Source organism: Natator depressus, chromosome 12 (genome assembly GCF_965152275.1).
Source record: "Natator depressus isolate rNatDep1 chromosome 12, rNatDep2.hap1, whole genome shotgun sequence".
Classification (NCBI taxonomy): Eukaryota; Metazoa; Chordata; order Testudines; family Cheloniidae; genus Natator; species Natator depressus.
Window position 1 is genome coordinate 21,286,566 of NC_134245.1, and position 27,151 is coordinate 21,313,716.

Here is a 27,151-nt window from a genome sequence, read left to right on the forward strand (position 1 = left end):
GCACAGATAGGATAAAACATACGTTACAATATATACACGGAACATAGTATTATTATATCAAAATCACTCAAGTCTCTTCAGACCCACACTATTTTGTCTTTTGCAATAATTAAGTGCAAAAGTTGTATGTGCAATTGTCTATGCATGAGATATATATATATAGAGAGAGGGGCAGGGGATAAGAAACTAAAGAAACCTGTAGGGGTTCTTTAGGGGACTGGAGTGAAGAATATAATGCAGTGTTTCTCAAACTATAATCTGCAAGAGCCCTTCCTGTGGTCCATACAATGCAATGTTTAAGAACCAAAGTGTAGATTTGGGTGTTAGAAAGAATTGGGCCCATTAATGGATATTTTGCTTAATAAGTGAACTGCAGAATGAAAAACATGGAGAATAACTGATCTAATGAGTCTATGATCTGGGATCTAATTAATCTATGGTGTAGTATAAGGGATTTTCCCAATTTGCACTATTCCAGGATATTGTGGATCTGAAATTAATAAAACTAGATTCTTGTTTATCTATTACTAGAACGTATCAGAAGGGTAGCCGTGTAAGTCTGGATCTGTAAAAGTGGCAAAGGGTCCTGTGGCACCTTATAGACTAACAGACGTGTTGGAGCATAAGCTTTCATGGGTGCATCCGACCGTATTCACCCATGAAAGCTTATGCTCCAATACATCTGTTAGTCTATAAGGTGCCACAGGACTCTTTGCAGCTATTACTAGAACATCTGTTATGAATCCAGTGTAGTGGTGTAGACAACTTTTTTTAGGTGCGGCAGCAGGCAGGCTAAAAAATAATAAAGTAATAGCTGTTGAATATTGCTTCAGTGAATAGTTTTGAACTGACTAAATTTATTCATTTTTAACAAAGTGAGATAAATGAACTGCTGTTCCCAACTCAGTGTTTCCTTTATTAATGAAATCCCTACATTTTTTTGGTGGGGAGAGGGGGTAAAGCCCTTGCAAGCCCTCATTTGTCTATTTCCACAAAGCAAGTTTCTGATGTAGAATCCAGTAGGCCTTGAACCCAGTATAGTCATTATTTGGGCTGTTGTCAGTGTAGGATCAAGTGGGTTTGTGATTTATAATCTTACAGGTTGTAATTTGAACCCTATTGGGTCTGTGTTCTGGTAGCTAATGGATCTGTAATTTGGGATGCAGCAGGTATAGGATCGAGTGATTCTGTGCTTTGAGGTCTGAGACTTGGAATCTGAGGCAGGGGGGTCTGATGGTTCTGTATTCTGATAACTAATGGGCCTGAAATACAGTGAGGCATTTTGAATCTGAGTATTGAATCCAATTGGTCTGTGCTTTGTGATCTGACGGTTAGGGAATCCAGTGGATCTGGAATTTGTGATCTGAGAGCTCTGGCATTGTGGCTCTGTGCTGTAATGGCAATTGGATCCAGTGTCTCAATGCTTTGTGATCCCATGGCTATATGATCTAGTGTCCATGTGAGTTGTGATCTGATGGCTTGGGATCCAGTAGATCTGTTTTGTGATCTGATGGCGATGGGATTAATTGGCTACATGCTTTGGGAGTTCGGATCCGGTGGCTTTGAGCTTTGGGAGCTTGGTTCAAGTGGCTCTATGCTTTGTGATCTGATGGCTATGGATTCCAGTGGCTGTGTGCTGTGTGATCCCATGGCGATGGGATCCAAGAGCTGTATGCTTTGGGAGGTGGGATCGAGGGATTGGATTCTGTGTGATCCTATGGTGATTGGATCCAGGGGCTGGGTGCTTTGGGAGCTGGGATCCAGGGGGAAGAAGCTGTGTGGTCCCCTTGCGATGGGATCCAGGGACTGTTTGGTTCCATGGCGATGGGATACAGGGGCTGGGTGCTTTGGCATTGAGTGACTGGGTGCTATGTGGTCCCATGGCAATATCATCCAAGGGCTGTGTGATCGGATCTAGGGGCTGTGTGCTTTGGGAGCTGGGATCGAGGGCCTGGGTGCTGTGTCATCCCATGGTGATGGGATCCAGGGGTTATGTGGTCCCCTGGCAATGAGATCCAGGGGCTGGGTGCTTGGGAGCTGGGAATGAGGAACTGGGTGCTGTGTGGTCCTCTGGCGATGGGATCCAGGGTGCTGCGTGCTTTGGGAGCTGGGATCGAGGGACTGCGTGCTGTGTGGTCCCCTGGCGATGGAGTCCAGGGGACAAGGGCTGTATGGTGCCCTGGCGATGGGGTCCAGGGGGAAGGGGCTGTGTGGTGGCCTGGCGATGGGGTCCAGGGACTGAGTGGTCCCATGGCGAAGGGGTCCAGGGGCTGAGTGGCCCCATGGCGATGGGGTCCAGGGGGAAGGGGCTGTGTGGTGCCCTGGCAATGGGGTCCAGGGGCTGAGTGGTCCCATGGCGATGGGGTCCAGGGGGCAGGGGCTGAGTGGTCCAATGGCGATGGGGTCCAGAGGGCAGGGGTTGTGTGGTGGCCTGGCGATGGGGTCCAGGGGCTGAGTGATCCCATGGCGATGGGGTCCAGGGGGCAGGGGCTGTGTGGTGGCCTGGCGATGGGGTGCAGGGGGCAAGGGTTGTGTGGTGGCCTGGCGATGGGGTCCAGGGGCTGAGTGATCCCATGGCGATGGGGTCCAGGGGGCAGGGGCCGCGTGGTGGCCTGGCGATGGGGTCCAGGGGCTGCGTGGTCCCATGGCGATGGGGTCCAGGGGCACGGCGGCTTTGGGAGCTGGGATCGTGTTTGGTGCCCCCGGCGAAGTGCAGGGGGTGGGGAGCACCCGCCTTTCCGCTCGCTCGCCGCGGTGCCTCCGGCGGGCGCTGTGGCTGTCTACCCAGAGTGCAGCAGGCAGCCGGGCGGGCGGAGGAGGAGGCGGCGCGGCGCGGCGGCAGCGGCTGGGCTCAAGCTGCTCGTGCTCCCCGGCCCCTCGGCGCAGCTGGTCCCGGGCGCAGGCGGCGGCGCGGCCCAGAATGCGAGTGTGAGATGCTTCCCCCGGCAGCGGCTCCCCGGGCCCAGGCGGCGGCGGCCCCCGCGTGGATGCGGCTCCGGAGCCGGCGCTTCACGCTGCACAAACATTTCTATAGGACTCATTCGCCTTGCTGAGGAGAGCGGCCCCTCCCGCGCCCCTGCCCGCCCCCGCCCGGGCCATGCAGGCCCCCGGCACAGCCTCGCCGCTCAGCGCCGCGCAGGTGGGCCGCCTGCGGGAGGAGCAGGGAAAGGTAAAGGCCGAGCAGCAGCGCCGGGGGCCTGGGCCGCTCCGCAGCGAGGCCCGGAAGGGTACCCGGAGCGCCGGGCCCGGCTGGGAGGAAGCGGGGCAGGGGCCCGGGGGAGGAGGCCCAGGCCGCGGGGCCATGGCAGCGTTGGGCCTGTAACGGTTGTTCTCGCTTCCACCGCACCCGAGAGAGAACGTGTGCGGGGAGCGCCTCGCCCCGGCGGGTCCGGCACCGCGGAGCTGGCGCGGGGCTGCCCGCTGAGCGTCCGGAGTCGCCTCAGGCCGGAGCCCAGCCCCATGGGTGCGCACCCACCCCCCGTAGTGCCACTGGCGTCATCGGCCCCCCAGCAACACCAGGGCTTGGGGTGAAAAGGGTGTGACCCCCCCCACAAAGCCGGTTCTGTCCCCCAGGGTAGAGGCCTGTGGGTGCTTTTAACACAGGGCTGCTTCAGAAGTGGACCCTGACCCAGCTTCTGGAGTGGGGCTGAAATAAACCGTGTCCGTGTCCTAGCTCTGCCTAAAGTGTTGAAATCCAGTAGACCAAGTTAAAGATGATCTGTCAGCCCTAAGGTTAGCGTCCTGGCTTTTGGTCCTGTGTCGCAGCCATGTTACTCCAATGCCATTTTTGTATTTCCTTTCTTTTAAATTCAAAGAATACCTTTTAAGAAAAGTTGGAAGATACCCATATGTTTACTGATGCACCATGTGGGCTCCCTAGGGGTCATTGCAATCTGTTGTGTAAATACTTGCTTTAATGTGTAACAAACATCCTTTTAAGGTTTTATGTCAGGGTGTAATTGTACGTGCATAGTAGTACCAGTTTTTCAAATTATTATTCTCTCAGATGCTTAATCTTTTTTTAATAGGAAAGGTGATTATGCTTTTAGGTCTGCAAGTTGGTCCATACAGAGCCTTATTGAAGTCAGTGGAGCTTCCTGTGGGCTTCTGTCCATGTGAACTAACTTCCATAGGTAGGGCATTAGGGACTAATCAGTCATGAACCTTCTTTTGAAGATTGATTACTTTAGAGCTGTATTTAAAATAGCCAGACTATCAAATGTCTTTTTTACGAAGTTTCCTGCCTTAAAATACTGAATGTCTTCTCTTACTCCGTGCTGTATATGGGCTTAGTGCAAAACTGGAGATCTCTCCTTCTTAAGATTAGTCATATCCACTTACTAGGTGATTGATGTGATTTTTGGGGTGATAGGTCCCTATCCTGCAATTAGCTCTGCATAGGTACAGGTGTCTACCTATATGAAATTAATTGCATGATCAGAGCCATATTTAGCACACATCATCATGAGTAGTTCATGCCAATAATCTAAATACCTTTTCAGTTGTCCCCTTGGTCTCTTCATAAGGTTAAAAATTTTGTATGCATCTTAAAAGTAGCTTCCTAGGTATAAAAGAAAACTCTTAGTAATTCCTTTACTGTATGGTGCTTCCACCAACATCACTTTTTTGAGGGTAGGGAGCCTAAGTAATGCATACATGATGCAGACCATGAGCATCTTCTGGAATATTGTGTATAAACAAGATGTCTGGCTTTGGAGAAAAAGACCCACATCATTACCTAAAGATCTACCTAAATTGATGGGTTGTTAACATGGATGAAAATTAGGATAATCTGGTGGGATACTCTGAATGGTCTCTTCTTATAAGAACATCAGATGAGAGTAAACTGTTCCCTCTCTCCACAGTCCAGTTACTTTCCAGGCTAGTTGACTGTGATGGAGAATTACGCTTCTGTGATGCTTTAGTGTCAATTGGTCATGGAGTGTAAGTGCATGTCTGTCAGGAGCATGTAGAATTATTCCCAGTTCATGGTAAGGCCCTTCAGTAAGCAAGTTTAAGACTGTTCTCAAACAGATCTGCTCCAGTGGAAAAGAGACCCAAGAGGTCATTAATTAAGACTGTTAGGCTGCTGTACCAAAATTGTATTTTATCATAAGGAAACTTTACGTAATTTCTGCAGATTGGCTAAAAATATTTGAACCCTTCAGCTTCATTATGAAATTATCCTGAGGAGCTAAATATCTTAGTTACAGTGGAGTGTCAGGATGAAGTCGTAGTGGGCTCTTCCTCTGTGAAATAGAGAATTGGAAGCTGTATATAATCGCATTACAATAGTGTTTTTGGTTCTGAAAATATTATATTTTAAGGTTGAGGAGACCATTTCATTTATACCATCACCTTCCTTTTCAGATAGTCATAGATTTCATAAATTTGAGCAAACTCCACTTGGAGGCAAGCTTGAAATTAGATATGATGGCTATAAAATTTTGCACAGTGCTTTTGCTAATCTAATAGTCATATAAATATCTTTCACAACCTGTGTTCTAATACCCTACAGCATTTTCTCAATATGGTCTCAAAAGAAGTGGTCAAATATTTGTCAAATAACTTGAAAATTTCACACTTTGAAAAATTATTTAATTGATGTATTTTTATTTTCACCCAGCTCTGACTCTCATTCTGATATGCTTAGATTTACAGAAATGCACACACACACCACTGTTTATCCAGGTGACAATATGCTCCCTTTAGGACTGAAACTTGGTTGAATAAAAATAAATTATTTAGCTTTACTCCCACTAGACTGAAACTTATACCATATTGTGTCCTTTTTTCCTCTAGGCTTTGAAATAATGAAATACACTATTAATTACCTGCTGACCTAGAAATATTTTTATTTGAATCATGATTGATTTTTAGCATGCATATTGCTCTGTTAAAGTGGATACGTGTTGCATTCTTTTACTGATTTAGGCATGAGTTTTGGCTTTTAAAATGTAGTAAGTAGTTCTCAATCTTTTCATCTACGTAGGCCCTCCCTCCTGTTTATCAACGTAGGCAGACCACGAAGTTCATGACCCACTGACGTCTGTTTGGGGCTGCCACATCCCAGTTTAGGAACTCTGTTGACGAATGATTTTAATTGTTGGTTAGAATAGCCACTTGCCTGTTGGACAGTTTTCATCTTGTTAGTTTGTAGTGATAATCAGGCCAAACCTTTAAAAGCAATTTTCAGGACATCTACTAAACGTACTTGGTAGAAAAACATGTCTTAGAATGTGTATCTTCGGGATAAATTATAGAAGAATATCTAGTAATTTTCATGATAAAAGACTATCACTGAAAGCATCATGTCTGCTTAAAGTTTTGAATGTTAGTGTAAAAAAATATAGTGCATTTATCACTGATTGCTTGAAAGTACAGTATCTGTTAGCTGGAAATATTATGTTAAGCCCACTGTTTGTAAGTGTAGGAAGTACAATATAGATATTTAAAGAGGCAGAATCTCATGCTCTAGAGCAGTGGTTCTTAAACTGTGGGTTTGGACAGCAAAATGAGGCGCAAGCCCATTTTAATGGGGTCGCCAGGGCTGGTTTAGACTAGCAGGGGCTCAGGGCCCAAGCCCCACCACCCAGGGCCAAAGCCCAAGGTCATCAGTTCTGGGTGGTGGGGCTCAGGTTACATACATGCCTCCTGCCTGGGGCTGAAGCCCTGGGTGGTGAGGCTCGGGCTTCAGCTTTTGCCGCCCTGCCCAAGACGGTGGGGCTTGAGTGGGCTCGGTCCCCGCTCCTGAGGTCGTGTAGTAATTTTTGTTGTCAGTGCAATGAAGTTTGAGAACCCCTGCTATAGAGCCTGAATTTAAATTTAATAGTTTATATATAAATGTGATTCTCAGTGACTAATGGATTCTTGGTTACTAACAGATAAGAGGTAGATGAATGTTCTGTACTGTTTGTCACTCTGCAGACAGCTAAATTGTTGAATAATTGAACAAGTTATGCGTTACAAAATGGGAGATGTTTAGAGAACCATTTAGACCCATGAGGGACATGTTGAGTGCAAATGCAGTCTTGGGTAATCTAATGAATTCCATTGAGGTCTGGCAGCGTGGTGGTTTTAGTAGGAATAGATTTTAAAGACTTTCATATTTCACTAATTCACGTCTGTTTTTTCTTCCTGGTTTAGGAAGAGTAGGAAGGGAAAGTGACTCTCCTGCAATTCACCATGTCATCTAAGTATCATGAGGTTTTAGGGCACCTGTTATTGTAACTTACTGGTCAGTGTATGTTACATGTCCCTGACAGATTACTTATGAATTTAATTCATGTAGGGCAGAGGTGGGCAAACTATGGCCTGCAGGACCGTCCTGCCTGGCCCCTGAGCTCCCGGCCAGGGAGGCTAGCCCCGGGCCTCTCCCCCGCTCTACCCCTCCCCCACAGCCTCAGCACGTTGCACCCCCAGCACTCTGGTCCACGACTCCTGCTGGGTAGTGGGCTGGCTCTGGCCGGGCAGTAAGCTCCTGCTGCTCTGAGCAGCATGGTAAGTGAGCGGGGAGCAGGGGTGTGTGTGTTGGATAAGGGGTAGAGGGTCCTGGGGAGCAGTCAGGTGACAGGGACCGGGGGGGGTTGGATAGGCGTGGAAGTCCTGAGGGGGGCTGTCGGGGCAGTCAGGGGACAGGGAGCAGGGGGAGGTTGGATGGGATCCTGGGGGGTGGTTAGGGCAGGGGTCCTGGGAGGAGCGGTCAGGGGACGGGGGGCTGGATGGGTCAAGGGTTCTGAGGGGGGTGGGCAGTGGAAGGGGGCAGGGGCCAGGCGGTTTGGGGCGGCACAGGCTTCCCTACCCGGCCATCCATACAGTTTCGCAATGCCAATGTGGCCCTTGGGCCAAAATGTTTGCCCACCCTGGTGTAGGGTGATATCTTTAACTCCAAACGCTATGCGTAAGGTTTTGTCCACATGTACAGTTTTTCAACAGTTGAAGAAAACAATTGAAAGAGGTGTAAATAGCTTGTGTCCTCTGCCTCTTAGCTGCAACCTCTGCTTTTGTTTTGTCCTCTACCTGTATGAATAACTCCAGTAACTGTCTCTGCTGCTGTTCAAGTCTTTTTCAAGCAGCATCTGCAGTACAAAATTGATAAGATTCTTGATGATTTCAGAGCTGTTCCCACAGTTCTGAAGAATAACAGTGTAACTGAGCAGAATCTTATGCCTTTCACTCTGGGCTTGTCTATACTTCTGGCTAAATCAGCACTGCTGTTGGTCTGGTGAAGACAAGCTACGTTGATGGCAGAGTGCTGTCCCGTTGATGTCTGTACTCCACCTCCCCACATTGGCATTGCGAAACTGTATGGATGGCCGGGTAGGGAAGCCTGTGCCGCCCCAAACAGCCTGGCCCCTGCCCCCTTCCACTGCCCACCCCCCTCAGAACCCTTGACCCGTGAGGCGGAAGGTAAGTCAGCGGGAGAGTGTTTACCGTCTACATAGCACAGTGTAGACGTGCTGTAAGTTGACCGAAGTTGCATCAACTTCAGTTATGCAACTGAAGTAGCGTAACTTAGGTCAACTTACAGCTTTAGTGTAGAATAGCCCTCTGATACTGCAACAGCGGCGGCACTATAGGTGCCTGCAGACTCAAGAAAATGACACTGCATTATTTTATACATATTTCATGTTTCAAGCTTATCTTTACCGCCATAAGTTCTAGAAGTATTTTTTTTAAATGAAGACCTCCATCAACAATTTCAGCAGATTTTAGATCCTCTTGCTTTTTCAAGCTTCCTCCTTGTTTGGGGCATGTAGATTTTACACGCCCTGATGGCAAATATCTGCTTTCATACTAGAAAGTAATCACACAAATAACTATATATTTATTATACAAACTATTTGTGACAAAGAGAGAGAGCAGTATGCCAAAATAATAGTAGCTACTACCACTGTAAAGTACATGACAAGTACATTGTTGTGATTCATTAAAAGGTGGAGTCACTTACCTTGTTGCCCCATTAAAATGGTAGTAACTATCAACATAATCAGAATATTTATAATATTGATGGTTTCAGATGGGGTGACTGATTCTCTTAATATATAGATGCTCATTATCTTCATAACAATTTGATTTATTCAGTGTGGATTGCAGTGCAGTACCTTTAAGCACATTGGACTCTTTCAGCCCTATTGTCCAATGGTGCTCATATCTCAACAAAGCTCACTAGTGAGAAACCAATTCTGTTAGCATCCGCTTTGAAGCATAACTTTCTGGATAATGCCCATTATAGTTAGCCTAGCTTCCGAAGCATTATGTGATTTGATCCTTTTTTTAAAAAAATCTCCACCCAAATACCACTTCAGAATCTCTATTTAGGCACAGTCCACCCTGTCAGATGCTTTTCTGTATTTCCTGATTCCACCCTTGCTTTCTCAAGCGCTGTTCATAAGGAAAAGGGCACATTCAGTAGTTGGCTGAAGCTATCAGCTATAAAGCTTGCTTTATCTTCTAGCATTAACTGGTCACCTGTCTCACCTTGTTTTGGTCAATAATTGATAACTGTATTGAGCCATGAGATTTGCCCACATTCCAAAGGAATTTATCCCATTGTTAATATGAATTAAATGTCTGCTGATTGTATAGCATCAGATATTAACCCTGATTCTAGCAGATGCTTAAAAAGGTTAAATAATAATCACTCTTTATTTGAGGAAGTGAACATTTAAACAATTTTTATAACAAAATATAGTATGGAGGAAGGAATCTCTCACATATTTCAGCCCAAAGCTGTGTCCGTTAGAAGGAAATGCTATGTGTCGCATCATTTTGTGTGTCGTGTAGCACATCTGAACTGGTTTCCAGAGGGCTAGCATGGATGTTATAAGAGACTTGTGAAAACATGTTAATTTGACACAGGTTAAATTGTATAACTGTGCTAATTAAGCTGTTTTGTGAACAGTTTAACTTTATCCTGGTGTGGACAGAGTCTTTAGTACTTTGCCTGTATATTACAATGCACCATTGTAGATTGATTAAGTAACGTGTGATTGCTTTCACAAAATTCATAATGTCACTACAGTGTAGTCACTTTCAGACTATGTCAACAGATGGAGTGACCAGAGCCCTGTATCAAAATCTTACCAATTTCACAGCCCACTACAGTAACTTCTGATCTTTGAGTAATTTCTGTGTTTGTTTCTGCTGAGTTACAGTATCTATCACACATTTTAATTAATACAGCAGGTGTTATTTTAATGTATAGAAGAGGTTACATTTATTCAGGTTATGTGGAATTTCTTATTTATGTGATTTTGAAGACCCTATTGACTCAGTATCTATTATTCCGCCCCCTGAAAATCTGGATGACTGTTCATAGAGTAGGGACTCACAGGACTTGGTAGATGTGCACTCCGTACTTCCTGAATGTTATGCCACAGATGTAAAGAGATTATACCACCCTTTTCTCTGTTAGTAGTTGGGGTAGTCCATATAGTATTTGTTTGTTTCTTAAAAACAGTCCATCCAACATACTTGTGAGCCCAGCCTCTTCTTTCCTCACATAACAACAGCCACTCAGACAGACGACCCTTTGGGTCCTTTATCTCCATGGAGGACCCCCAGGCCGCCTCCATGGAGCACTTTCCTATTCCGTTGGTAGCCTAGCTGGGTTCTGCTCCTATAGGAAACCAGCAGCCCCTCCTACAGGCAGCTGAGATGGAGTTGGTTGCTATGAAACAGTAAGTGCCCTAGCCAGCCCAGCAGGTTCCCTTTAAAGCACTAGTTGTACTCCCTTTAAAGACTAGCTCAAGTAGCCAATAAGGAGTTCTCCACCTCTCCCAACAGACCTCCCTATACAACAGAGTTTGTGCAGGATGTCTTAGATGTTTACACATTTGTTTCTTTTACGAGGGATATAAATCCTAAATGTCCCCTCAGGATTACAGTGAAACAAATAACAAAACCTTTACCCCTCATGAGAGATACGGGCATCATCTTCCTCAGCAACTGCATAATCTTAATTCTGTACCCCTTACTCTCTTGTTCTTCTTGCCTTCCATAGCCCCTCTACCTGTGTCATCATTAAGGCTCAGATTTTGTCACGGATATTTTTAGTAAAAATCATGGACAGGTCACAGGCAATACAAATTCAGGGAAGCCCGTGACCTGTCCGTGATTTTTACTAAAAATATCCCTGACAAAATGGGGTGGGAGGAGAGTCCAGCATCCACAGTGGCTGGGGGATATGGGGTCCCCTTGCCGCTCTCCACAGCTGGGCCACTGCAGGGAGCCCCACCGTCTGCAGGGACTGGGAGCTGCTAAGAGCTGCGGGGCTGCCTGCTGACAGCTCCAGCCCAGGGTCAGAAAATTTTACAGAGGTCTCTGGAGGTCACGGATTCCATGGCTTCCGTGAAATAATCATAGCCTTAGTCATCATTCCTCATTACATCTTAACTTAAAGCCTCAATGTTGCAAATGGATGCACTAGCAGAAACCTCTACATCCTCAGAGTGAGAATAGAATTGTGAGATTCATGATTTTTTTCCCTTATCTACACTTGTGCTAGGTACTTTTTTGCAGTTTTTTTTGAAGTTTTCGCTCAAGTTAATTGGCCCAGCAAAAGAATGGCAGCCCCTTGTACCTGTCAGACTGAGTAGATAGTGTGTGATTTCTCCTGCTCCCTAGATAAAAGGTATGTCTTCGCTACCCGCCATATCAGCAGGCAGCAATCGATCCAGCGGGGATCGATGTATCGCGTCTAGTCTAGACGTGATAAATCGATCCCTGAGCGCTGTCCCGTCAACTCCTGTACTCCAGCGCCGCGAGAGGCGCAGGCAGAGTCGATGGGGGAGCAGCAGCAGTCGACTCACCGCGGTGGAGACACCACAGTAAGTCGATCTAAGTATGTCGACTTCAGCTATTAGATTGATCCCCCATTTCCTCCCCCCCCCCCCGCCCCCGTGTATAGACCAGGGCAAAGTCATGAAGAAGGAGGACTTCTTTGGGTTTTACTAAAAACTTAGAAGTTACTGAAGTGATTCATACCACCAGTAATTATTAATTTTGAATTCATTTTCTCAGACTTAACAAAACCTGTACCCTTTCAGGACAGTTGACATGTAAAGGTTTAGTTTTTCACTTTTTTTGCTGTGGACATAACTAAGAATTATTTTTTATGCTTGCCAAAATCATAATTTCCTCCAATTATCCCTACCGTACTACACCCCATCTCATCTCACCTCCCAGCCAAGAAAAATCACCTTTGGACGGAGATTATATTAATAATTTTGAAATGTAATATTTAATCAATACCTTGATTTAAGCAATGAACGTTACATTTCAACAATGCTTTTTGGCTTTCCATTAAATCAAAAAAATGTACCAACTGACTGAGGAGCTTTAATAATTTTATTTCATTTTGTGCCATTTAGTTTTTGGAAATGTCAAAAATGGAAATGTTTTTGAAAAGGTAAACATGATCGAAAATGGGACTGAAGGGGAAACCATTTTGCAAATCTTAATTATATCTTTCTCCATCAGTGTTTGCTATGTTTTAGACTAGAAACTTGTGGTTTCCAAAGGAAGACATGAAATTTCATTTTACATGTTTATGTTGCATATGACTTGTTACGTCCTGACTTTACCAAGAAACTACTTAAATGTTTGGCTACCTAGCTATTTTATTACTGTATAATGTAAAGTCATATTCTGAATTAGTTACAACTTCATCAGTAAATTCAGTTTTACCATGTCTTTTTGCTATGTGGTGTGTCAAAGAATATCACATATGGGCTACCTGGCACAACGGGTCTTGATCCTGGAAACAATCACGCATGTGGATAACTTAACTCACATGAGTAGTCCCGTTGAAGTCAATATTCACATACTCAAAGTTAAACAACTAAATTCTGAAAAATTGGAATCATCCTAATGAGGGCAGTAGTAAAAATGAGTTTGATTTTATCCAGGACCCTAATAAACATTGAACTGTATTGCAAAGAACATTATACAGTTTGATTATGGTAATCTGCTCATGGGAGGGCATGAACCACAGAACCAAGGTCAAGACAGAGTACTTTGCAAAATCCCAAACGGCAAGGCCAATTTCCTAAAGGTAAAAACATTGTTTTTAGATTTATTAGACTATTACTTTAACACCTCATTACTTCCTTTCACTTTCAGAAAAAGTATTCTGTACTCTGTTTTCCTTAAGTAATGTGATTGAAAGAAAATGTTTAAAGTCAGACTAATTCAAGATTAAACTGTCTCAAATTATTTTATTACAGCATGTACACAAATTACTTACATATCTGATCATATTCAGATTACTTTTCAAGTGGTAAATAATGCTACTTAGCACTTATACAGTGCTTTATATCTTCAAAGTGCTTCTCAGGCATTAGCTAATTAATTAGGATAGCACTCCTGTGAGGTAGGTAAGTTAGTACTACTTATCCCCATTTTACAGATAAAGAAATGTAGGGCTTGTCTGCACCACGCAGCTTTTAGCGACAAGGCTGTATCGATACAGCCTTGTCGCCAAAAGTCAGTGTGTGTGAACACTCTTTTGCAGTATTTTGTCGGCACTTTCAGCCCCGTGAGCGGCATAAGCTTTGTCGGCAGGAGAGTGCTCCTGCCAACAAAGTCACGTCTCACTGCCGCTTGCGTCGGGCAAAACTTTTGTCTTTTGCGGGGGGGCTTTTTTAAGTACCTGCGAAAAATAAAAGTTTTGGTGACAACTGTGCAATGGAGACAAACCCTTAGACTGAGAGATGATTTACCCAAGGCCAAACAGAAGCATTCAGTGTCAGAGACTGGATTAGATCTCTTGAGTTCTTGGCTCCTTATCATGTGTCGCTTAATCTCAGGGCTAAATTTTAAACATATACCTACTCTTTAGTGCCAGTCTAATTAGTATGTGCCTTGCTCTTGCATGCAAATACACAGTGTGCATGCACAAATCAAATATTTGATTAGATGCTTTGCCAGTTAGGCCCTTAGCTAGCAATGTGATTGTACAATACCTGAATCATACGTACATGGTTGAGTGTTTGCCCATGCAAGTGTACATGTATAGGGCTTGAAAAATCCACTTGCACACTTGCCTGTAACAAATAGTAATTTTTCCTAGATATTAAACTTCCATCTAAAAAAATTAATTTCCAGCTTTTATAGTTTAGAACATAGCCATGAAAGTGTGAATTGAGTGTAACAGGTGCAGCGATGTCACCTTGTGTCTGCAAGCCGATGACTCCATTGCCATTTCTAGTGCTTGCTCATAGCATTTTCCAAGCTTCATAACAAGGAAAACCAATCAGAGGCTTGTCAGTGTGCCCTGCTGCTGTTCAGAACCTGTAGAAAATAGATAAGAATCAGCTGATTAACTTCTTTCTGCTGCTGTGAGAAACACTAGAGTAGGCACTGGAACTATTTATTAGAGAGAAGGACCACCTCAAACAACAACAGCAAAAAGTCCTGAGTGGGGTGAAATAGCAGCATTGCTCCATCCCATCTTAATAAAATAGTAATCATTTCAATATTTTAATAGTTCATAGGAGTTGTATTTCATCTTTAAGAACTTCCGGTTGTTAGGGAAGCATTGAGGAGGGGGTGTGTGCAGAAGCAACAGGTAAAGAAAACATACTTATGAAATGGAAGAGAGACACACACTTAAGGAATTGAGGATTAGTGAACAAGGGAAGCACATACAGGAATGGGGAGCTGGTGTGAGATCACATACATGCACAGGTAAGAACCTATTCCCATGTTATGGGATCAGAATTTTTTGCAATTTTCTGTTCTGTCCTACTGTCCATTCAACCCCATCTTAATGCCTAAGAAGCATATTGTGAGGGAGTGTTGTATTTAGTGATTATATCTCATGACTGTGAGTCAGGAGATTTGGCTTCTACTCCTTGCTCTGCCACTGATTGATGTGTAATTTCAGTTAGGTCACTCAATACCCCAGTAAAATAAGGATAATACCTCTTCAAAAAGGGTGTTGTGAGTCAGTGTTCATAAAGGACGTTGAGGTCCTCAGATAGAAGATGCATGAGAAGAGAAAAGAGAAAATAATGATTGGCTGGCTGGACAGTGTGGGAAATGGGCTTAATGTGGCTGCTGGAGAAGGGAATTTTCCCTTTTAGGACAGCAACAGCGTCTTCTGCTGTGGAACACAGGCAGTCTTTGTATCTTCTTGTCTCAACAGCCTGCAAGCTGCATTGTGCTAGCATTGGGACTGCAGGATGCTTAGAAAGTGAACATGATTCTAAAAATCTAGTCCTTTTAATTTTAGCCACTTTTGTGTTAGCATATAGTATATACTAAAAATAAAGAGTATTGTATAAATAAATATTGGTAAGATTAGCTACATTTATGTGACAAAAGAAAATCTGCTGCTTTAATTACAGTAGCCACTGTTGCTCCTTTGTACAATATCCACCCCTTAGTTCATCTTTCAACTGTGATGTAGAAATCAGGCCTAGCAGTTGTCAAATTTAGGAAAAAGGGTTTAAACTTAAAATAGATTGTTAAACTGCAGTAATGTAAACTTTCTGTTTAAATAGCTTGAAATAATAAAAATCAGATCCAACATTTATCATTCCATTTTTAAAGTTTGGTTCTTAATCAAGAATGAATTGAAACTAAGGGGAGGACAATTTGAAGATATGCAAAATAATAATTTAAAAGCTCTGCTTCTCTGTTTTATTGTCTGCTGTACATGAGGGAGACTCGCAGTATGATGCCCCCTTGTGGCTACCCACAAAATAAATAACACTAATGAATAAAAGTGCAGAAGGTCTTCAAGCGTGGCACACTTTGTGATCCAACTGAAAAACATCAAGCATTTCTGAAATCAAATACGCAGTTATTGGATCAGGATCCTGAGAAATATTAAATTTCAACAAATCGTTGTTTGGGGTGACGGAGGAAACAAGATACTTGACTGTTCTCTTTTCATTTAAACTATGAAATGTATTTTTCACAAGTAGATCCTGTTTTAATAACTGAACACTTGATTAGGTAATGTTAAAGTTGCTGCAAGTGTAGTTTAATAACCCTCTACACTTTAAATATTTTAGTATGCAAATAAACCATTGATAACCTCATAAATTTGCAAATGCATACATTGTTATGCCTGGAGGGGAAATAAGTCAGGATTTATTGGTATCACTTAGGCTACAGTGCCTTAAAAGTAAAGCAGTATTGGTAGCATTAGTTGTCCAGACAAAATGAACTTTAACTCACCTGCCCATGTGTTGATTATTTTTATTTAGCCTGGCAGTAGCTGCATAAAAATTGTGGATCTAGATATTCACTGTTCTTAGCACAGTACAGCACTGCATGGAATCCAAAGACCTGTATATATTTTTTTTCTCTACTTGTTTCTTTGCTGCTGTATTACCAATGGTTATCAAAACAATTTGATTGTCTCAGCAAAGGACATGTAGGTAATGTGTAATTGATCTCTGACTGTGTTTTTTAAAATACTGTCTCATTAGTATAGTAGGTGCTTCAGCCTACTATACTAGTATTACAAATAAAAATATATTTAAGATGGTGCGTTGTAGCACTTACGAAAGATCCCTCACTTCATCCTGGCCACTGAAAGGTTTGTTATTGGTTCTATCCTTCAGTATCCCTTCATGAGAGATTATATCAAAGAATGAAATTATAATTGATTGGTGTTATTGATTTTTTTTTTTTTAAGGGCTTAAGGGGTCATGGAAACAGCATATGTCCATGTGCTCTTTTACTGATGGCCCATTTTTTTAAATATAAAAAGCATATGTGCCCAATTTACGTATTTACTAATTAAAAAAGCTTCCTGGAAACATTAAGTAGACTATCTTCTGTAACCTTTAACATTGTAGCTAATGGATATAGCCTGGAAATTTTCATAGAAGATTCTCTAAATAATGTAAAATGATTATGAATATGTAACTAGTTAATATGCAGCTATGAAAGGATTATCATGTAGAGGTTAATGAACATGCTGCTCTTATGGTTTGCAGGGCTTTTCTTTTTGTGCTTTTAGCTCACTTCATGCATGGAAAGTCATGTATTGAGAATGGAAAGCTTCCTGTCTTCTTTTTTTTGTAGCTTCTTCTTTAATGGGGCAATTAAGCTGGAACTTTCTTAAAGGATTTCGTAAACCTTTTTTGTGCACTTAATTTATGTTGTGTACTTTGCAATCTATCAAATCTGAAACAGTGAAATATGTTGATATAATATTCTCTGATTCTTCTACTTGTAAAAGCAGTACTCTGTTGTGTACTACTACTGTTATGAAATGTTGCTACTGTATGTGACATACTAGGAAAGCTTTATTTAAAAATAGATTTGTGTAGGATGCATTAATAGTATGGTTTTCTGAATGTATATCTTCTAGAAATCTTCCTCTTTGTGCCTAAATTTTTTCAAAGTTAGCAAATACATTAGGTGAGATTATTTTATAGAAATTAAACATAGGATTTAAAATTACAAATTCTTCAGTGGCAAAGGACATTTAACCTTGGTGTTAGCACAACCAACTGGATGGCTGAATTTGTCCCAATGTGTTGGATTATTGTGATGGTAGGGAGACCACAAATGTGGGACTGATCCTTCAACCCTTACACATTTGAATAATTTTTAGCTCTCAAAAGAGCCCTGTTCTGTTAGTTTTCAGGCATATTCTCCTATTAATTGCTTTCAAATGTTAGCATTCTTGTGACCATGTGAGAAACAAATATTTGCAAAAATATCTGAAAAAATGTTATATTGAGATGTCTAGACATGTTTGATTGCCTCATAGCTTCTTTTCATTTCATGTAATTGAGTGAAATTGTCTCTGTTATACTTTTCAATTTGTGTTGTTGAGAGTTCTGTATGTATTTAAACAAAATGTCCATGCCGTTGTGGTACAGCAGACAAACATCTTGACTGTATGTACTATATGTAATAATGTCTATTATTACTAAACTGAGATATCCTCCCAAACTTAATATTTTAAAGTACGCAGTCTTAAAAATATTCTGAATTGGTTAATTTTCAGTCTCTTTGGGAAGCCTATATTTTGAAGAAATAAGTGGGCTATTCAGATCATAATTGTTTCCTTCAAAAAAAAATAATAGAGGTAATCTGTTTGCATTTAAACACTGTAAAATTCATTTGTACTGTTTTAGAATAAAACTGTAGGTGAAAACATTTGTAGATGTACTGATAAAGTAAAACATTTTCAGGGCTGGTTTTTCTTTTAACTGAACAGGCATGGATGTTACATTGACATCTTGCTATAATTTATATTGGTTTCTTATCCTACAAAACATGTAACATTGAAAATAGATCTGTAGATTGTACAAAATACTCGTAATCTTGTATCATGTGTCACCTAATAGTTATGGAGCAGGTATTGTACCAAAATATGAATTGGAAAGCTGTAATTTGTTCTCCAGTTATCAGTCTGCATTAGTGTTGTGATAAAGTGTGCTGCTTAAGAACTAACATTCACATGCCTTTGCATTGACAAATAAAAATGTATATAGAGAAGCTACCAAATCTGTAAAGCTACTGTTCTAGTTTCTGATACATTGACATTGCAGCTGTGTGCTTAGCCTTGTTTTTTCATGAGCAGTTATCTGTTTTAATGACAGGTGGTCACTAGCTGCCAAGAAAAAATCCAGCACTGGTAAGTGAAAAATGTTTGATTACATGCTTAAAATACTGATGAAGTAACCTACTTGTGTTTTAGTAAAGTATCAAGCAATTATAGTATTTATAACAATGTTAGTTAAATTTTACTAGTATACTTAGGGTGTATAGTTTGAGATAGCTCTGACTTATTGCACTGTGCCCTCTTTAAAATTCATATTTTCTTTCCTGTGATATCATTGCTGTAACACACAAATATATTTGAACCTTAATGTGTGTGCTTCTTTTATACCCTCTTTCCCCTTGCCATTTTTTGCACAAATAATCTTCTGTAAAGAATACTGAATCTGCCTGACTGGATAAAAAGGTGTCAGCAATTTGGAAGTTATTCCTGGGTATTTTTTGTTTTTTTATTATTATTTATTACTACTACTACTACCACTACAGGAAAGCGCACATGCTTATTTTAAGTAATTTTATGAATATAGAGAGGAAAATATAACGTTTCAGTATTTTTACAGTAAACTGTTTGGTAAGCATTAATACATGTAATGTAATGTTTAGAAAAAAAAGTGTCCCTTTAAAGCATTATCTCTGGGCACTATTTTTTTTTCTGCTGTTTTAATGTGGTAATCCATAGTTAGTAGAAAACATGTCTAGTAAATAGCAGATTCATATGGCATTTGAGGAAAATGTACATTTAATGGTGAATGAAATCTTATGAGTTACAGTGAGATATAACATTTGATCTTACAGATATCAAATTACAATATATCCATGCTGTGTTTACCATGATTTTACTGAGAGAACAACAGGAGCTGTCTTGATTATTGTCTGCAGGGTTATTGCAAAATCACAGCAACTGCCCATTTAGTGGTGAGATTAAACCTTTGGTTATACACCATCAAGCATATAATATTTTAAATTTATTTTAAGAGGCTTTTTCTTCATGCCTGAGAGATCTCCAAGCAAATAATTTATAGTTAGTGTGTATCAAATGTTTTTAGTTTAAATGCACATAGGCTGCAAGCAGTGGATAAGAGTTTAAAAAAAAAAAATCAGGGCAATCTGTACACATCATCATATTAAATTCTGACTGTTGGCTTGCAGAAAATAATCTAAAAGTAATATGTTTCACTTATGTTTAAAATTCAGAGACTGCATTAATTTTCAATAAGGAAAGTATTATAGTGGTGCCATTGTTGCTGTTGTAGTTAAATCTGTCAGCAATTCCATAATATGCTTTTCAGGAGTTTATAACTTATCCATACCAATTTAGTCTAGGGTATAAGTTCTCATTCTGGGAGTCTTCTTTCCCAAAAAACATTGACCAAAAGCCTAACTTTTTAAACTTTTACAAAATGAAAAGTTTACAAGTTTGTTTGTTTTTGCTTCTATAAGAATGTCTGGAATTTTTTTGTTTGTGTTTTGCTTTTTGGGAGGGTATGGTTTGGTTTTGTTTTAAAACAAACCCTTAGTTAATATCTAATTTTTGGATGTTTTTCATAGAGAACAGGAAGGAAGGATTTGAAATTGGCTGATGTATTTTATATAGCAAAGCAGTTTACAGAGCATGTACATAATTAAAGAAAATGTATTAACATTTGGAGCCACATTGTGCAAGAGCTGCGTGCTATGTGTTTCAGCTGAATAATACCACTTTGAGAATCTTTAAGTAGCCAGTGACACAGATAGATGTTAAATAGAATTGAATGAATAACAGCACAGTTTTAAAATACTCCACTTTAATAAATTTCCATTAAAATTCATTTTTTTCTTTTTAATATAATTAACTTATTTTAAAAGTATAGATTCAGAGACATAAATAACTGCTAAAATAATGAGTAAAGCATGGGGTCAGCTAAAGCATTTCCATTTATAGAGGCACTTCATAAGTTGAATCTCATTGCTAAATAAATATTTATTCTGCCTGAAAGTATAACACTGTTGTTGGTTTTTATTTTTTAATTGTCTATGCAACCAATAAACCCATGAGTTCACATGATCATGTGTCATTAGATGGGGAGAGAGGAAAACTTCCTACATAAGACTGTTTCAGGTCAATTCAATAAATGGATTTATTTTTATTTTCTTGGTTCTGTTATACCTTTTTAGAGCATTGCTGCATTTTCAGAGACTTCCAGAGTAGAGTATGATCCAGTAAGTTCCACTGAAAAACAAAGGTGCATCTTTTAGTCATTCCCCAATACTCTTTCCACTGAACTTTCTCCGACATAATGGTAGGCAACCACATCAAGAAATCAGCTTCCAAGGGTCACTAATGTAGAATATGTGCAGTGCCGTAGAATCCTTCTGCCTTTGATGCAGAGCAGTTCCTGCAGCACTCTTATCTGGTTATTCAGTAGTGGGCAACTGCCTAATCGTAAAGGACACCACCTTCTTTTCAGATAAATGGAGAAATTGCTTATCCTGGCTGTCAAATTTAGGAGATGTTTAGCGCTGAAATGATCATTTTTTCCACTCTTGTTTTCCTAGGGATTCCCCTCTTCGTATTTCAAATATAGCAAAAGGGTTTTGACTGCTGTTGCTTCTGTGCATCTTTAATAAAGGTTTTCTTACTTTAGAATATGAATTGTCTTCATATTATAAGCAAGGTGAGATTTGTGATGATGGGTTTTGAAGAGTCTATATCTTGATGTTTTTTTAAACCACACAGAAATACTTAAAAGTTCTTCTATTGCATGTTGCCACTCAGTCTTCAAGATTGTTATCCTTTTGGCCTGTCCTTCAACAGCAAGTGTTGACCTCACACTACATACCCAGCTGATCATCTGTGGGAGCAGGTTTTCAAATATTTAATCAGATATCAAAACAAACAAGGTTGCATCAAGATAAACATACTAAGCTTTCAAACTCCAACAGATGACCACTGGTAACTGTAGAGTCCCTTTAACAAAAAGCTGGAAATGGTGCAGTGTTAAAGATCTTTATCAAGCCTTCATTTCCAGATTCCTAATTAGATGGTTATATTAAAAAAAAAAAAAAAAAAAAAAAAAGAGAGAGAGAGAGAAGGAAAATAAAAACTTCTGGCTCTGATTCAGGGGGCCAAAACTGCTAGAAAAATCTTTTATTTTTATATCACTTCCAGCTTTCTAGTCAGTATATTAGCTGAGCAGGATAGACTAAGGGAGAAATCCCTTAGAGAAGTCAGATGAGATAACCACAATAAAATTTTACACTCCGTGCAAAAGCTAACAACTTATTTTCTTTTCTCAGAAGAAAAAGATGCCAGATCTTCAGCCATGTGTCTTAAGGATTCCTGTTGCAAAAAACCTCTTTAGCAGAACGAATTGATTTTGTTTTCCCTTGACTTCCATCCCCCACACCTCCAACTAGATTTTCTTCTCATAGTAGCAAGCTGAAATAGATTGTCCCCATTTGTTTGGGAGATAAAAATGAGGTATGACTGCATCATTGCTAATTTTCCATAAAAATAGGAATATCGTTGGTGGCAGAGAACAGAGCTTAAGACTTTTCTTCTTCTATTAACAATAAGTTGTCATCATATTGCTTCTCTTCCAAGACTCTCACTGTACTTTGTAAATGTTAATGAATTTACCTTACAATAGCCCTGTGAAGAAGGGTGACCAGTATCTTCATTTTACAGGTGAAGAAACTAAAGCATAAGGGGGCTTGTCTGAGGTTTGTCAGGAAATGTGCAGCAGAACCTGAAATAGGATCCAAGTCTTCAAAAACTATTTTGTGTTTTAATCACAAGGGGTAAAATTTTCAAAAGTGTCTAAAAGTAACTTTGGAGCCTTAGTCCATAGGACACAGTTCAGCATTTTAGACATGTACTTTGAGAATACAAAGTACAGCAGATACCTTGTTGAGTGCTTGAATACTGCAGTGTGTGGTAAAGTTTGATGTTTCTACTAGTGACCACTGTAACAGTAATCTTCCAGCAACTAAAAGAGACACAAAATTATGGTATTATTGAAACTTGTTTCATAGTCCCAAAATGATCAAAGAGATTCCACTTTATTAGGGAATTGAAGAAGGTCAGTAATGGTTGGTTTGTGTTTTTTAAGGTGTTCATATTGCAGTTTCTTCATCCACCTGGTCAAGCTAGATATCTACTTCTAGTAAACAACTGTACAGGATGCCTACCTGAACACCCTCAGAAAACCACCAGAATTTGCATCTTTTGGTCAACATTTTCAGTTCATATCCATGATGCTGACTTCCATCCCAAGATTAAATACAGGTTGAACCTCTCTAGTCCAGCACCGTAGGGACCTGACCGGTGCTGAACCAGAGAATTTGCCGAACCACGGGAGGTCAATACAGAGTGTCAGCAGGTCTCCATAGGTGTGGGAAGTAGGGTTGTGGTGGGTGTTGCAGCATCCCCAGGCTTTGCACCCACCAGGGGTCCTGGCCGTCAACCCCCCCCACCTCACCCGGTGGCTCCAATGCCAGCCCCAGATCTCAGCCGCTGACCCCTTGCCCAGGGTTCCAGCCTCTTGCCCCAGTTCCTCCCTTTCCCTCCGGAGCCTGAACGCCGCGAATCAGGTGTTCGTGGCGCGCTGGGAGGGAGGAGGAGGAGGAGTTGATAAACTGCCAGCACGCAAGAGGTGCGGGGGGAGAGGGCAGAGAGGTGAGCTTGGCGCTGGTGGATGCTCCACACCCACTAATTTTTCCCTGTGAGTGCTCCAGCCCCAGAGCACCCACGGAGTCTGTGCCTATGCTGGACTATGGATGTTGCCAGACCAGGGAGTGCCGGATTAGAGAGGTTCAACCTGTACAAAGATTAATGAGGTGCTGTATTGGGGCAGAAGTAGAGAATGTCCTCTACTCTCAAATGTATATACTTGATAATGCAGTGCACATGGTAGTTGATAATTTACCTTAAAAAAGTCTTTTTTCCAACACACCAGTTTCAATATTGTTTCAGAAGAGGGCTGTTTTCTTTTTGTTTGTTTGTATTTTTACTGCCAGCAAACAAGACAACATTCCATAGGTAACGGTTTCTCCCAAGCTCAGAGAGTTCCTGATTTTTTCACAGTATCCACTGTTTGGATTGTTTGGCCAGATCCACCAAGACACTTCTATTTTCTTTGGCCCCTTTCCCAACTTTGTCTCAGCGACCTTTTTTGAAATGGACCAAATACCACTTCCGCACCTCACTGGTCTATCCTAAGTAAATTGATTTTGTGCAGGAAATCTGACAGATTCGTGGAAGGAACCAACCTGAACAATTTGGAAACTTGGTGCAGAGCAGCTGTTGACCATTTCATTATCACGAGTAAGGGTAGTAGTAACGGCTGGGGCTCTTGCACACCCTCTATAGGGACCTTCTGCATATGGATCCATATCATGCCTGATCTACTGATTGCTACCCTAGTGTGCTATGCCACCAGCTGCCCAGGTTGCTGCAGAAAGTACCAACATGGTCAGAGCTCCAGAGCATGCAGGGTCAGAATTCTCATGGCCAAGAGAATACTCGTAATTGAATCACTTTGGCTTACAGATTTTAAGTTTACGGGAATGTTTTTCTGTATCTCTTCTTCTGCTGGTGCATGGTTGTGTGAACTCAGTCTCGATAGGTGCTATTGCATATGCTGCTTATGAGTAGGAAACATATTTTGGGGGAGTATGTTTGAAATTATTCTCTTTTGCAATGTAAATTACTGAGATCCCTTCTGGCGCTGACTTTCTGACTACACTTGCCCATAAACATCTTTGTTGTTTAAGATGGGGAGTTTGTTGTCCTACTTAAGACACTTCCAAGATCACAAATTTGTTCATGAGTTGCTGTATAGTTGAAATAGGTATTAAAAATGCTCATCCAAGTTGATAGGAAAAGTCATGTACAAAAATTCTGAGGAATACATTCTATGGGAAAGAAAATTTCTATGCAGAATGTTCTAAAATGCCCAAAAGAAGAGTAGAGCAATATGTAAACATGCAACAATTGACCATTAGTAATTTTTTCTTGCTCAGGAGAACTAGAGTAGTGTTTCACATCTACACTCCTTGTTGATAGGTCAAGAAGCTACAATAACCGTATGGTCAAATCATCATCTTTTAGGAATTTTGACTGTCCATGGGGAGAGAAAATTCAGCTAGAAATCAGATTTAACTTTAAAGAGTATTGCCCCCTTTTTAAAGCCCACACTGATTGTTCATTGCAAATAAGGTTCTGAAGATTCTGCCTCTTCTAAAATATAAGCTGAAATTCCAATTTGTCTTCTAAATTATGATGGTGGTTTAATTGTTGAACCAATACAGTGTGCTGTGAGAGCTACAAAATACAGAGGAAAGCCCTATTCTTTTCCCCAAGGAGCTTGCAATTCAAAAAGATGAGCTTCCAGACTAAAATGAATGATGTCCTTAGCCGGGCCATCACAAAAGAGTTTTTAAATAAATTGTTAAAAATGTTAAAGTAAAAAAATTAATCTTCCATGATATAAAATGTATACATTTATGAATTAAAAACAGTTCTCCCTCCCATATCTTTCCATGGAGCACTGAAAATACATCAGCAGAAAACCATTAACTTAACTATTTTACATTTAGAAATAATTAAACTCACTTGAATTTGTCAACAGGAGGAAGGTGGAGAATGATTATGAGGCTCTTCAAGAACGTCTCAATACGTTGCCTGATAAACTGTCTTATGATATCATGGTACGTACAGTATAGTTCATTCAAAATAATGGACTCATGGTTTTAGTATCTGAGGTTACTGCACTGGCAGTGAGGTATATTATTCAGGTTTACCATATAGTACTTACTATAATTAATGTATCATTACTAATAGTTAAACCTTTGCTTCTTTTTCTCTCTCTCCTCTTTTTTCAAATCCATAATAAATTATAATGTTACTGACAATTGAGAACTGATGACATAAATGTTAACACAAAATATGACATATTTGGTATGCAAATCTATTCTACCGAAAACTGTAATTATGACTGAAATATGGTACTTAGTCATTTCCTGTTAGCCATAGAACAAAGAGGCCATAATATTTTCTGATTCACGGAATTAAACTCTGCGACATTGATTTTTATATAAAAAGGTGGTGCTAATTTTTGTTTTAACGATCTTTATGTTCACATAGTGAGTTCTTGTGCTTTGAGTCATTCCTAGCAAGCATACTTTAGCCTTGAACACCAACCAGAATTCAAGTTCCTGACTTCATAAAGTTACTATTTCCTTGTTTGAAGCTATTTTGTGCCTAATTCATAATACACTTTGAACGGGACTGAATTGCTGAGTGAATTGGTAATGGGATACAGAATCATTGATCTCTAAGGCGTCACTTCAGAACTGCTAAATAAAATTAGTAACCATCTGCTGGTTAGGTGGTATATCAGAATGTGAAACAAATAGGTAGTTTCAGTCCACTTCTAATTACATCTCACTTGCTGCTCACCGGCCTTCAGGTTGTCATTCTCAACAAGGGAAATCAAAGGGTAAAGTGAGCATGAATGCTGCACTACATTTTCACACAGGTTTTGGGAACTGTATGGTATTGGTGAGGTACTCGTAGAACAGGCTTATACTGCCTGTATTGTGGGTAAAGAAAAGAAGGGTGCTAAACTGGTAACACCAATCAGCAGCATTAACTTTACTGGGGAGGTGTGTGTGTGTGTGTATGTATGTATGTATGTAGAGAGTTTGCTGTTATCTTATACTTGAGAGCAAAATGGATAGTCTTGTTTCAAAACATTGCAAAAGTAAACAGATTCATCGAACTATAGTTTTTGTTTTAAAGTGACAGTGTCAACTCAGATTTGCCATTTAAAATGTATATTAACAATCCCTGTCCCTTTAGCCAGCTATCTGCCTATGTTTTTAATTTTATACACAGTGCTGCTTTTGTGTGTGTGTGTGTGTGTGTGTAGATGTTGCAAGCTGTCATTTTGAAGGCCTTTGTAATTTCAGCCTGGGAGAGTCCATCTTTAAGAGGAATATCCTCCTCAGAATCTTTCTTCAAGAGGCTCTCCCTCCCCTCCTACCTCCCACTCTCCAATATGTGCTCCAGGCATTGCCACCTACTGGCTTTTCCTTCTGGAGAAGAGGAACTGCCATGAGAGGAAGAAAATATATGGTCCAAATGCCCTGTACTATGATATGAGAGATGAAGGGGTGGTGCTCCTGCCCTCAAGAAGTGAGGGAAGACAATGATCCAGGAAGTGTGTCTGAAGTGAGGAAGTGCTGGTCCAAGGTTGCAGGGTGACAACTCTTTCTCCTCTGGTGGAGAGTTACTTGACTATAAGCTGAGCTGGGTGGTAGCTGCTTGACTTGTTCCTCATTCTGCTTCTCTTCAGCTGGATCACAGCTGATGGCTAACACATATGACCTTCCCCCTTTGAAGTTCAAGCCTGAATGAGAACCAGATATGGGAGATGAGGCTGGTGGGTGGGCAGTTAGTACATCAGGGATAGGGTTAGTGTGGGGGAGGATCTAGCACTCATAAGGCCTGAGTGGGCCTAGCCTAAGTGAGTAGTGTGGGGTCTGCCTGTAGCTTATGTGTAAAGTGAGCTGGTCTGTGGGGTGGGTGGAAGAATCATAAACATAGTGTCATGTCTACTGTAAACTTCAA

At 40.9% G+C, this 27,151-nt stretch overlaps 1 protein-coding gene across 2 annotated transcripts in view; it reads left to right on the forward strand.

Annotated features, from left to right (window-relative positions):
* Positions 1 to 3,054: 3,054 nt before the first annotated feature.
* The window catches only part of URI1 (URI1 prefoldin like chaperone), a 56,736-nt gene continuing 32,639 nt past the window's right edge, over positions 3,055 to 27,151 (forward strand). Inside the window, exons 1-3 of one of the 2 annotated variants that reach the window (XM_074968694.1) lie at positions 3,055 to 3,169; positions 18,579 to 18,613; positions 25,149 to 25,227. In XM_074968694.1, coding sequence (XP_074824795.1) covers positions 3,098 to 3,169; positions 18,579 to 18,613; positions 25,149 to 25,227 — 186 coding nt within the window. In that variant the 5' untranslated portion in view covers positions 3,055 to 3,097. The remainder of the gene's footprint in view (positions 3,170 to 18,578; positions 18,614 to 25,148; positions 25,228 to 27,151) is intronic. The other variant, XM_074968693.1, reaches the window with a different exon arrangement.